This window comes from Ictidomys tridecemlineatus, chromosome 10 (assembly GCF_052094955.1).
Source record: "Ictidomys tridecemlineatus isolate mIctTri1 chromosome 10, mIctTri1.hap1, whole genome shotgun sequence".
Classification (NCBI taxonomy): domain Eukaryota; kingdom Metazoa; phylum Chordata; class Mammalia; order Rodentia; family Sciuridae; genus Ictidomys; species Ictidomys tridecemlineatus.
Window position 1 is genome coordinate 85,724,792 of NC_135486.1, and position 14,293 is coordinate 85,739,084.

The 14,293-nt window shown below is 35.2% G+C and overlaps 1 protein-coding gene across 1 annotated transcript in view; it reads left to right on the forward strand.

Annotated features, from left to right (window-relative positions):
* The window catches only part of Cubn (cubilin), a 268,053-nt gene that overhangs the window by 6,454 nt on the left and 247,306 nt on the right, over positions 1-14,293 (forward strand). Inside the window, exons 6-11 of the mRNA XM_078023361.1 lie at positions 85-188; positions 6,215-6,341; positions 7,324-7,486; positions 9,294-9,425; positions 10,396-10,491; positions 13,806-13,924. Coding sequence (XP_077879487.1) covers positions 85-188; positions 6,215-6,341; positions 7,324-7,486; positions 9,294-9,425; positions 10,396-10,491; positions 13,806-13,924 — 741 coding nt within the window. The remainder of the gene's footprint in view (positions 1-84; positions 189-6,214; positions 6,342-7,323; positions 7,487-9,293; positions 9,426-10,395; positions 10,492-13,805; positions 13,925-14,293) is intronic.

A 14,293-nucleotide genomic window follows, 5' to 3' on the forward strand; every position in this document is an offset into this window, starting at 1 on the left:
ATCCTTACACATACCATATGAAAATGAGCCCCCAGATGCCTCTGTGACCCATGACACCTGACTTTCTTCTTTATATAACTGCAGGGTCCTCTTTGCTCAGCTGATGTTAACGAATGTGCGATTTATTCAGGAACACCCCTGAGCTGCCAGAATGGAGCCACATGTATGAACACAGTGGGGAGTTACAGGTAACCTCTTAAAAAAAAAAAAAAGCTGTTGCATTTTTGAATGACTAAAAGCATCCCATAGTTAAAAGAATCCAGAGTCAATTGTCTGTGTTACCTGTAAAACTAGGTACTCCATGGGAAATACATAGCTATTTTTATTTAGATCAACCAAAGCTCCTGAATGCTCAATGCTCAACTCTCACCCTGTGAAGAAGTTCTTTCGCCAGCATCTTAAGGAATGGGAAGAAGGGTTCCCTGTATTAGTGAGTTTGTGGTTTTAGTAAGCATAGCTTCATTCAACACTAGGTAAAAATGTTGACCAAAACAGGATCAAACATTGAACTGTGTTAATTAGTCAATGTCTTTCTTCATGTAGCCACCAGTTCCCTCTCCGAATCCACGAGCAGGCCTAGGTTTTCTTTTTTAAAATTTTTATTTGGCCAAATGACTTGTCCACAATATTCTCCCACTCAGCTCAGGCATCGCCTTCCACAGAAAACTTCTGTTCCTTTACTAAACCAAGTTAGGTATCACAGTGCCCCATTTTCCCACCACACTTCTAGACTGTTGTCATCAAAGCCATGATGGTTCACATATTCATCTTTTTAATAATCAAAGCCAGAACTTTGCAGCAGATCATCCTCAAGTTTCCTTGTGTGGAGTTCCTTAAAATCACTTTTTAAAATAATCTGTAGATATTATCTTTCCCCATATTTTGACTGGTCTCCTGTTTTCCAAGAGTATTTAAAGGTTAAGAAATGGGTTCTGCTAGGATGTGAACAAATTCTTTCAACATGGGGTACAATCTCACTGGACTCCAGAGCAATTGTTTGTTCTCTTCCTAGTATCTTCCTCTTGCTCTTCAATTTCCTGGGAGAAATATCCATTCTATTCTTTCCAGAAAAATTGAGGGTAGCAATTTAGTTTTTTTTTAAATATTTTTTTTTAGTTATACATGGACACAATATCTTTATTTATTTTTTATTTATTTTTTATGAGATGCTGAGGATCGAACCCAGAGTGGGAAGCACTCTGCCACTGAACCACCATCCCAGCCTGTAATCTAGTTTTTATCCCTGTCATCTATTAAGACCTTATTTTATCCAAAAGCAGTTACCATTCTTCTCTTTTCATTTAAGTGATTCTTAAAAAAAAAAAGATTCTAATCTTTTTTTTTTTTTTAAATCTGATCTTTAAAACTTTTGCTCATTCCAGGTTAAAATTAATGCATTCACTTCTGGTAATATGTTTATGAGTTCAACCATTATGCAAAAATAACATTATCAACCCCTATCTTAAATTGAATACCAGGTTATTAAAGACCCTAAAGGGTGGTACAGGACAAGCTGAGTGTTAGAAATTTGAAGGCACAGCCATTGAACTGTTTTAAAAGCTTTGCTTTTAGAATTTGGCTTTTAATTTAAATGCTCCTTTGCCCCTTGCTTTTATAAACGTTCAGACTTGGGCTTATCTTTCATTCCCTTGAAAGCATTATCTCTTCGTTTCTATTTATGGGCATTTATCAAGGAGAATTGCTACTTGGAGATATCAGTGGCAAATTGTCCTGACTCCCAGAACTTATACTTTCTGGCCTTCCCAATATCTAGAAATGTCCTGGAGATTAGATCTCACTCCCGATCTTCCTTTATCGTCACTGTCTGTCTTGGTATCTTGTGTGCCAATAAAGTGATAAAGATGTGCAAGGGGGACAAAATCCATCAGCCAAGCAGGCTGTTATTTTTGTTGCTCTCAGCACATTATTTGTCTTCACTGCAAAATAGAAATTGAAAAAAAAAACCTTTAACATTCATAGCTATTTATAGCATGTCCAGATACATACATATGAGAAAGGGAGAGGGAGAAGGAGAAGGAGACGGAGAAACAGAGAGAGACAGGAAGGGAGTTGGGAGAGAGAAACCATTTTATTTGTTGAGAGCAGCATTTCTAAATTAAAGCCTCAACTTTGCAAGAGCAGTCCCAAATCTCTTGTACCTTGCAGTAAAAAGCATAAGGCCTCCATCTGCTGGCTCTGGGAATGATTTTGGCTTTTAATCTTTGCCCTTCATAGATTTGCTGGAAGACATCAGGAAGCAGAACATTTAAATCTGGTTTCTTGCTCTTGATATGAGGATGATTAGTGAAGCCTCAGGAATCGCAGTTGATTTCCTATGCCTTAAGCACTCGAATGGCTGCATATCATGGTGACTTTTTGAAGGAATAATATTTTTAAAAATCCATGAGCATAAAATTTAATTCTTGCATTGTGTAATCTGTACGTAATGAAACAGAGAGCATTTAGAGGCTTTCTTTAGTCCTATTAACTTTGTGAGGCTAAATCCTTATTAATCAGTAGTTTCACTGAGACTAGAAATCCCTCTGGGAAACTTCAAAACACATTTGCCAAAGGAAAACTTGAGTCACTTTTGAATAATCTGGATCTGCAAAAATGTGCTCATGATGGACAAAGTTTGCTTTGGATTTGAGGCCTCCTTCAAGGTTTTGTTGTTGTTGTTGTTGTTGTTGTTTGTTTTTAACTCTTAGAACTGATTTTACTTGGGGATAAAAATGGAGTTTTTTATTTAACAGGATTAATAGTTCATAATTGTAAAGACTTTTTAAAAAGATAAAGCACTGTGCAAATACTAATTAATTGGAAGGTCTTTTCATAGACAAGTTTTTGGTAAAAATTATTTTATAAAGTAATAAGAACAAGAAAAATCATCATCTATTCCTACTCATTCTAGTGGTCTTACCCCCAACTGCCTCAGACAGCTAACAGAACAATATTTTGCTACTTCTCCATATTGTTAAGGCCTCTTTATTGTGAAGAATTGATACATATCATTTCCCTACTTTGTGTTTAAGATAGCCTTGGGATCTGAACTTGCCACCCATGGATGGTGGATGTTATATACTTAGGGTTCAGATCTGAAAGGCTTTTTAGGAAAAAGCAAAACATAAAACAATTTGCATTTGTTCTCCAGGAATGTGATGATGCTTAGTATATTTTCTTTTCATTCATATCAATGGTGGATTTTAAAATATGCCAAGCTTAGACGATAAGGATAATCAGGTTTTAACTCAGGTGGTAGTTAAGTATTAAACTTATTATCTCTTTCAGTTAGTCAGTATATTGATATTGAACCATGGACTCTAACGTAAATTAAACTATGACTATGGAAGCATCTTTGACATTATCTCAATTGCCAAATGCACTTGTAATGTTTCTGAAGTCCGAAAAGCCTAGCTTTATTCTGCTGGAACCAAGTTGGTGATAAAAGGTTATTACAAAGGTGACCTCAGTAACTAATTAGTAACTAATAACTAAGACAGGAGTAGTATTGGGGTCATTTTAAAATATACACATGGATTTTATTTTCATGTAGGAAGTATATAATTATTCTTTTTCTTTAAAGGCTGTATCAGTTCTCCTTGAAAAATACATTTTACATTCAAAACTTTTATGTTAAAAAGACATACACATGCAAAGTCTTCATACTAACTTTACCTTCAGAACAGGGAAATGTAACAGGGAAAAACAATGGTGCAGGAGTAACACACACCTGGGTTTTAGTTTATCTTCTATCAATAGTCAATTTCGTGGCAATAGGCAGCATGTGTCTAAAATGGGATTTAAAGTACTTGTCTTGAGATCACAGTGGGGAAGCTTATAGTCTGGTTGGCTTCCCTTCTCCCTCCTGTCTTCTTATGTTATTTAAATTTAAATGAAAGAGGTCTACTTTGTAGCCGGTTAAAGGAGAGTACAGAGTTAAGATTCACTCATGTCCCCACTACAATAGGGAGAAGGAGAGAGGAGGAGGAGAAAAAGAGGATTCAACTGCAGGTCCATGGACCACAATTTCCTCATTTACCTGTGGTTAAGTGCTCAGAGATAAGATAAACACAAATTCTGAGCACTTCCTATAGAGGAATGCAAAAATGAGAAATTATATCCCATCTGATTCAAATGTATGATATGTCAAGGTCATTGTACTGTCATGTGTAACAAATTTAAAAATTTTTAAATAAATAAATAAATAAATAGCCTCTCATGAGCTAAAAAAAAAAAAAAAAAAGAATGCCTTTAGAATCCGGCGTGAACATAGTGCTCATGTGTGATTAGTACACTCTGTGTACTGTGTGTCCCAGAGGTTCCCAAACAGACTCTCATATCCAGAAAAAAGACTTAGCAAGGAAGAGAAAAAGAAAGAAAAAAAAGAGAGAGAGAAAGAAACTAGATTCAGAAAGCTAGTAATCATTGGTTTTAAGATCTTTTAAACAATTTTGCAGGTATGTGGTGTGTGTGGAAATAGAGTTTTAGTAATAAAGGCAGTTTGATTAAATGCTCAAATGTGTATGAAATGTAAAAGTTCTGCAATCCCCCTAAATCTAATTAAGTTCTCGGTAAGCATTTTCTATGGATGTACCAGAAAGAGAAGAAAAATGGGAAGAGAACACATGAGGAAAAGTCTAGAAAAAAGATGAGGGGAAGATAGGTAGCTCTAGGTAAGGAAAGAACTGAATTTCTCCTTGAGTTTAATCATTTATTGTGATTCATCCATGATCTGGTCTTAAATGAGAAAAAGCACTCTTGTAATACTGGTAAATGTGATTTATTAATGAAATAGCTTTCATATAAATATATACGATGTTGCAAATTTCATGGCTCACATTTCTACAAAAAAATATTCATTTATCTGCAATTGAAAAATTTAACGAGACATCCTCAATTTTTATTTGCTAAGCCTGGTAACCCTACATGTGAGTTCGTGGAAACCGTTTGCCACTATCTTACTATCTGGCCATGTTCTCTGATTGCTTCTTCCTTAGGAACTGACCACGGATATCACCACAGCAATTGTTTCTGGTGCCCATCATGCACATGCCACATCCTGTCACCAGGGTGTGGCTCTTGATCCTCTCAAACAGCCAAGCTGATTTCCTGTCATGTGATTCCCAAGTCATCTGTAGATTTTAGCTGAGCTCCTTGAACCTCAGTGGGCATTGTTGAAAGGGTTTCTTTACCTTGTAGAATGGCCCCTTTTCCAGAAGACTCAGAAACTAGACCCTGTTGCCAGGCATGGGAGGCAAGCAAGGCCATGCAGGTCCCCCTCTTCCTTATCTATGTCCCCTGATACAGAGGGTCAATTCTTTTCAGGAGGGCTTGCTCTGCCAATGCTGCTGGAGTCTGACAAATGGTGACCTCTGGGCTCCTCCATTCCTTCAAATGTGTTCAGGTGGTGTGAATAAACTTAGGCTTCTGTGACTCCTCTGTCCCTTTCTCTTCCCACGTTTCTACCTTACCACTTCCCTTTAAGGCAGCAGTGCAAATATAAAGTTGACTCAGCCACCTGAAGAACGATAATGTCTTCAACAACTTTCCTTATTTGATCATCATTGGTCTGAAATCTTCTAGTAACAAAATGCCCTTGGGTATCATATATAATAATTACATTTTGTTGTGAGTTAAAATGTGACTATGAAAGAAATGTCACCATGTTGACTACACCTTTTATGGATAGAAGACTTATCATGCTTTGTAATATGAGATTAATCATCATAGACTCAGATATGGATATCATATGGCATGCAGGGTTTTACCCACCTGGAGAGCATTCTGGAGTCATTGGTTTTGTCAGTGTCACCTGGGCTTAGTGGAAGGTCCAGCAGAATGAATGATGAATGAACTTGCTGATCTCCCTCTTTCCCTTTCCCTTTATCACCCATGGTTTATAGATGTCTGACCTTTGAAAGTGCTGTTTGATGACTTGATAGTAGAAGAATTGTAGAGGTAGCCTTTTGAGATATTAAGTCACGAATCTCTAATACTTTATTTGTGAAGATAATACATTTAATAAATCTTTGCCTAGAGCAGAACAGTGATTTTTCTCCCAGAGTTCCAGCCTGTCAATCTACATTGCTGCATTAGGATTCCATGTTAATATCATCAATTTGCAATTTGAGTGTTTTTTTCTAAATTGATGCTAAGAGATAGACATTAGCCTTTAAGCACAAACCCTGTTATTACATTCTTGTGTTACCGACAGTTGTATATGCACACCTGAAACATATGGACCCCAGTGTGCCTTCAAATATAATGACTGCGAAGGGGGCTCTCAGAAGCACTGTGGCCACGGCATCTGTGAAGATTTGGACCGAGAGCGACCTGGAGTGGTGGGTCCCTTTCCCAAATATAACTCCTTGTGGGACTTATGACTGTTACTTCTCCTTCCTGTACTGACTGTGCAGGACAACTGCCCAATAGAACTGCAGACAGGAAGTCATTCCCTGCACATTAATAGGGCACAGGCAGGGAGAGAAAATGCCATATTCAGAAAACTGGAGCCAGATATTTAAGATTTCATTATATAAAATATTAAATTTTTATGATTCCTTTATGCGTCTCTCTGAGTCTTTACCTTCCCTTGGCCTTGTGTGTTTTAACAATGACAAGACATGAAAACACAAAAAGGATTGGTTTTGTCAGCAGCATGTAATTTTGAGTGTGGATTTTTCTGGCCCTGAGCTCCTCTAAATGCTGCAGATTCCATGAGTCTTCTTCTCTGATATTCCTCTCTGCCTGGTCCTGGGGACCATAGCTCCTGGCCCACAAGCTCGCCCAATCCTGGCCAGTTTGGCTGTTAAGAAGAACTTTGGAACTTAAAAGTTCTATTATTTTTCCTGTTCATATGATGTAAAATGGGTTTTTTTCCAATGGTGGAATGGTAGGGGAGGAGTGGGTCGAGGGGAGGATGGGAAGGAAAGAATAGATTTTCAAAAAGAAAACAATAGAATTGAATTTTCCAAGGTCTATGTCTATATGGGTGTTTTTCCTTCTAAAAATCATAGCAGGGTGAGTACATTGACTTTAATTATATTGACTTGCTGTTCTTGATTGTTGTTGCTCTTTTCCTGGCAAGAAAAAAGATAAATTATAGGAGTCTCTTACTCTGAATTAATGATGTCCCCGCCCCCTTTTTTCCCCATGGTCTAGTCTAAATGCTGAAATCACAGGGGAAGAAAAAGAAAAGCCATTCAATTGGCTTGATGGAAATGAATGTTAGACCATAAACAGTTGGGGGTTGGTGAGATTTTCAAAGACTTCTCTTGCTCCTTTTCCTGATTGTCTCGGTTTACTCTGTTGTCCTCGTGCCAGGCCAACTTCACCTGCATCTGCGAAGCTGGGTGGACAACTGGGTCGAACGGTATCTCCTGCACACAGGATAAAGATGAGTGTAGCTTCCAGCCTTCGCCTTGTTCGGAACTTGCACAGTGCTTCAACACTCCTGGCTCTTTCTATTGTGGAGCCTGTCCAACAGGTACATTCTCAGGACCACAAGCTAGGTCTCCATGCCAGGCAGGAAAGGCACCAGAACCAATTTCCTTCCCCTGCTGATGTGCAATATGAGGACCATTCATAGGAGGTGTTGGAATCTAGTTGAATGTCCTGTTTTACTAACTTCTGCTTGAGACTATCATACTACTATAACCTTTGTATAATAGAGGTGGAATTTGTCTCCAAAATATGGCTAGAGTCAAATTTTGGGCCAGCATTAGCCATAGAGTTTAAAAGTTCTAACCTTCTATTGCCAAGACCATCAATTAACTAGAATTGTGGTCAAGAAACAAATACATAGTCCTATTTTTCATACCAATCCAATGTTTGCAAACTTGAGTGATTCTTTGTCTACACTAAAGTCCAGTAGTTCTTGCCTGAGTGTGTCCTTTGAGTACCCTATGACCTTCATATAAATAAGGATGCTCAGCTCTATCATAACCCCACAGACACCAATCTCCAGGAAAGGCCATATGTTGAATTGCTGAAAACATGGGTTCTTTCCTCCAAGCTCCCTCTGTAACTGTACGAGATCATCACCCACTCAACACGATATTGGTAGGGCATCTACTATGAGCAAAACTCAGTGCTGGGTGCTCTGGAAGCCATTCACCAGGCTGCAGGGAGTTTACAAGGCTTCTCTCCCTGGATGTTCTTAGAAAGTAGAGACCAGATTATCATCATAGCAGCCATTCTTTTATGAAAGAATCATTATGACACTGTGTAAAGGTAAGAAATTATTGTTTTCATTCTTGCAACCACAACAAAAACAAGTCATGGTAGAATTAGTATTATTCACATTTTTAAATAGAAAAACTTAAGGCTTGGAGAAGTTAAATAAGACACCAGAACCAATTTCCTTCTACTACTGACATGCAATACGAAGATCATTCATAGGAGGTGTTGGAATTAGTTGAATGTCCTGTTTTACTAAGTTTCCCCAAATTCTGTAGTTTATAAGTAATCAGGATTCTTAGAGGAGACTTTTACATAGACCCAAGGATATAAAGCTTAAAATTTTAAACATTATTATAATTTTAATAACTTGAATTATAAGAATAATACAAACTTGTTATCAAAATGAAACAAAACAGGAATGACTAAACCGAAATAATATTCTCTCTCTTCACCTTCAATAAAATTAGTTATCCATCCATTTTCCTTAGAAACACTGAAAAACACATACAGGTTTTCATATTGTTGTTTCCTTAAATTGGGAGTAGGATTCCAACTCTGCATATTAATATTAAATTAATTATTTTCAATTACAATATGCATCAAAAATTTATTTCAATGTGAGTGTGCACATGTAAGTGATATGGGGCATGTCTGCTATTAAAATCATTTTTAGTAGTAAGTGGTACAGATGAGTCATGAGAAATTCAGCAATGTCCCTATTGACCACTGATTTTTTCCCTATTAAACATGCTGAAATGGATATCTTCTTACCTACATTTTAATATACTGGGTAGTTTTATCATTACAGAATAAGTTTCAAGAAAAATTTTTAGTCAAATGATATATATTTTTAAAATTTTTAATGAATACTGTCAGATCTTTTTTCAAATTGGTTATATTAATTAAATATCCAACTTGCAGTATGTAAGAATACATACTCTGCCAGAATTTGATTCTAAGAATTTAAACTTTTTTTTTTGGCAATCTGACAGGTACATGTCATTTTAATATTTTTTGTTCTTTTAGTAGATTTTTAATGCTTTAAATCTTTGTATTTCTTCATTGTTGACTTATGTATAGAGCTAACCTTTCACATCTTCTTGTTTTTCTAGGCTGGCAAGGAAATGGATATGATTGTCAAGATATCAATGAATGTGAGATCAACAATGGTGGCTGTTCTTTGGTTCCACTTGTTGGGTGTGTGAATACACCGGGATCTTTCAACTGTGAAAGCTGTCCACCAGGTACTGCACTAGATTTCCTGCTGTCATTTCTACCAACACATACATTTGAAAGCAGAATCTTATACAGTATTTTAAATATGATTTCTATCCAACAACAGAAACTGAATAGTACAGAACATTTCATCTAACTTAGTGTTTTAGGACAAATTCGATAAGTACAACTATAGAAAGATTTTTTTTTTAAATTAGTATCAGTAGAAAACAGGAAGGAAGTCTTTAAAAGTGATGAAATTGTCACTGAGATAAAGCAGAATTTGATTTTTTTTGTGTAGATCTCAGATCTTCTGTATTGTTCTCACATGTAATTTATTAATATAGTATACTAATGGGATGGTTTACATGTGAGGTTTGCTAAACCACAGGCATGGAATCCATGTTAGTTTTTTTTTTTTTCCTGGAAAGAAGTTATTATTGCTACTCTTTCACCTGAACTAAATTAGTATCCAAGAAGTTCAGAGAGTTTTAAGGAATAAACTGAAATTTTGCAACTTCTAATAACATGAAACAACAATATTTCTAGGTCTACCAGTAGTTTCATTGATATATATATATATATATATATATATGTGTGTGTGTGTGTGTGTGTGTGTGTGTGTGTATAATATATGTGTGTGTGAGTGTGTGTGTATGTGTGTGTATGGTGATAAAACTAACCAGTTTTATCATAGAATAAGTTTCAAGAAGAGAAAACTATATTTTATATATAAACTATATATTACATATATATACACATATATATGTATATATATATACGCACACACACACACACACACATATATATATATAATTTTTTCATTAGAGTCAACCTAGAACATCATTTATAATTTGTCACTCTTTTTCTCAATTATAGTATTTTATTTTTGACACTTCATTTTTATATCTTTGATGCCAGAGGATTTCTACTTGGTGACTTAGGGTATCTGATTCTAAGATTGGCATTCTTTCTCACACCCTGCTCTGCTTTGATCAGGGTATGTAGGTGATGGAAGAGTGTGCACTCCCATAGACATCTGCTTGATCAATAATGGAGGCTGCCACCCAGATGCATCCTGCTCCTCAGCTCTAGGTAATGACTCATCTCTTTCTCTCTTTGTCATTGGGTATTTTACTATGACCCTCCAAATCAATTCAACATTTGAAAAAATAAGATCTTTTGTCCACAAAATTCTTATTTTGATTCTTGAGCATCAAATCCAAAATTAATCCACATAATGAAACCACATGCTTGGATTTTTAAAAAATATAATAAAGCTTTAATGATCTATTTTAATTTAGGAATTATTTCCCAAGGTAATTAAGCCACCTAATTATTCATGACTATATTTCAGCAAGCAGGAAAGAGGAATGGAGGAAGAATGAAATTCCACTTCCCTTTAAAGGACTCTTCCGTTTCTCTGCCATTAGCTAGAATTGAGCCGTATGGCTGACCCTGGCTGCAAAGAAAGTCTGGGAAATGTCTTTGTTTCAGGCCTTGTGAATCAGCTGAAATAAGGGGAAAATGGATCTAGTATGATCCAGTGTCTCTAGTGTTGCATAAAAGAAGATTCACCTGCTATAATAATATCTCTGAGAGATATTGTATTATTGTATATAATAACAAATAGTACATAAAATATGTTTACTGTATGAAAATATATATATTTACTTTACCTTTAACAATAATAGATATTACCATTTTTTCATCTTGGTCAATTGTATAAACAAAATTAGTTTTTATCAAGGTCTTTTTATTCTTAATATCAATAATTTTCATATTTTACTAGCCCCTTTTCTAGTTTGTTCATATCTTTTTCTCATTTGCTTTCTTATTGATTTGTAAAATTTCATTATGTACTAGGTTCATGATCTCATTATCTGTCTTATGTTTTACAAGTATTTTTTTAGCATGCTGTTCTCTTAATTTTGTGGTGGTATTTTCTATATAAGAAGTTTAAAATTTTTGTATAGTTTTAAAAATAAACCTTTTATTATTTCTCTTGTTGGTTTCATATTTAGGAAGACCTATCTTACTGAGACTTTAAAAATAGGTACATGTTCTTTTATACTTTGATATTTTTTCTGCATTAAGATCTTTGATCTTTTTAGAACTTGTATATTTATGATATTAAATAGAAATTGACCTTGATATTTTTGTCCAAATGCATGGAAGTATTTATTGAATAATATGCTATATTTCTTGCTATTTCAAAATATTACTTTTATTTTTTAATTAACTTGTCATACGTGTGCATAATATAAGAATATATGTGTGTGTGTGTATTGGTATATATATGTATATGTATACACATATACTTGCAACTAAATGCTCTTTAGATGGCAAACAGCATGCTGATGTGTTTAGAAGCATAATTTGTTGACTTGTATTTCTCCCTGGCTTTACCATATTCTAATTGTGTTCCCTTCATCAGGACATTTAATCTCTGTGTGCTTTAGTTCTTCTGTGAAATGGGATAATCACAGTACCTACCTTGCAGGGCTCTTTGAAGGATTAAATGAGTCTATACATATCATGTGCTTAAAACAGATACAAATGTATCTCCTTTTTCATATAGAAGACAGTCATATAGTGAATGACCCCAAGTAGCACTTTACATATTTTTTTTTCCAGTACTGGGGATTGAACCCAGGAGCGCTCTATTACTGAGCTGTATTCCTAGAAGTTCTTATTTATTTTTTAACGTTTTTGAGACAGGCTTTTGCTAAGTTGCTCAGGCTGACCTTGAACTTGTGATCCTCATGCCTCAGCTTCCCAAAGAGCTGGAATTACAGGCATGTGTCACCACACCCAATTAAATTGATTTTCTTCACTGCAGCCCATAGGTTTATCCCAGGAACCTTAAAACATGTCCAGGCAAAGCTGCAGCAGCATTGGAGTTACTTATTTCCCTTCTGTAAATATTTTTTTAAAATAATTAACTATGAAGAATATATTCCTTGGCAATTATTTTTAAAAAGATAAATGTTTTATTATTAAAACAATCTTGCAAATAATATAAGGTGAGACTGAAACACATTTATATCATCAACTATTCTGTTATAAATCTGTTATATTGCAGAATTTATTCTATTTGTTTCTTTAATTCTTCAGCAAGGTTTTCTATTTGTCTCAATAGTATTTGCTAAGGGAGGAATATGTTTAAGTTAATTGCCATATTGATTTCCATGTATTATTTCAACCATTTTACAACAATGGAAAGAACATGTGTTTTCTTCAATGAGATATGACTTTTTGCTGGTAAATAAGAAATCTGAAAATCTCTGGGCATGAAATTTAGTAAAATTTTCTAAAATACTAGGATAAGTATTATTAAAAAAAAGTGGTAGCATGAAGATCCTATGGTACTCTCACACTGTCTTTAGCTATTATCCCATATACATCATAATTAACAGTGAATATTGATTCATATTAAAATAGATTTAATCATTCCAAGTCCTTTTGACTAAGTTTAATCCCCAGACCATTAGTTTGTCATTGTTTTTGTTTTGTAACATGGAAATGAAGAACTCATTAAGAAGTGTGGGAGAGGGCTGGGGCTGGGACTCAGTGGCAGAGCGCTCGTCTGGAATGTGTGGGGCGCTGGGTTCCATCTTCAGCACCACATAAAAATAAATGGAGGTGTTGTGTCCATCTACAACTGAAAAAATATTAAATTAGAGGGAAAAATAAGTGTAGCAGAAGTTTTTGATGATTTCCCACTTACCTATGTTATTGTATTAACCTTCAATCTGCAGTTTCACTGCAAAATTTCTTTAAAGCCTCAAATTCATTTAGTGATGAATTGCCTGGGTAAAACTGGCAGCATAAAATCTGAATGTCCACATAACTGGGAATATGTGAACCTCCCATTCTAATTCTACTGCTGTGCAATGTGCTGTAGGCACCTTCCATGTACAGGTGCTCCTGGCTCCTACATATTTGAGTTGTGTATCCTTGGTCAAGTCAACCTGTCTGTGCTCTGTTCTCATTTGTGAACTTGTAAATAAATACAGTAGCACCTGTTATAGGCTATTGGGAGGAGTATATTAGTGGTTTTAACAGAAATGATCAGAGGCCTCTTATTGTCTTCTGATGACCCCTCCACCATGAGGAACTCCCATCTTCTCTTGCATATCTCTCATCTGTACACAGAACAATCAGGTATGTGAAATGACAGTACTAGTGCTAATGCATATAGAGCATTGGAAACATTTAATGATTTTTTTAAAATTTTAATTCAAAAAACAGAAAAATAAAGATTATAATATTTTCTTCTTTGTCCATAGGAATATATAAACTTGACATTGGTGGATTCTTATCTAGACATCAGGATCTGAGTTTATCATTGCACTTTAATTGGGGAGGATGCCTATATTTACACTTAAATTTTTATTTCTGAACAGGTTCATTACCTCTTTGCACCTGTCTCCCAGGATATACTGGAAATGGTTATGGACCAAACGGATGTGTGCAACTCAGTAATATTTGCCTAAGTCAACCCTGCTTACATGGACAATGCATAGTGAGTCCTTTGTTCTTTGTGGGGAAATAGAGTGATTGAAAATAATTTTAGTTTCACTTCTAGAAAACAAATTTTTATATTAGTTTCAAGACAATGCTTGAAGATTAAGATAAGGAAACTTGAATAACACTTGGATAAAAGGTAGGTAGTAGCTTTAGTTCCCAGGAAAAACAGTTTATTTTTTATTACAGTGACTTACAAAGCCTACAGTTGGTCCAGATAAATATGAGTACTTATACTTAGCAATTGTCATTTAAACTAACTAATTACAAGTTGGGCTACTGGAAAATACTTAATATGGTTCAAGTCCTGTTGAGTATATTTAGTAGTGTCACTTTTCTTTGTTATTTTGGTTGATTTCATTTTGTG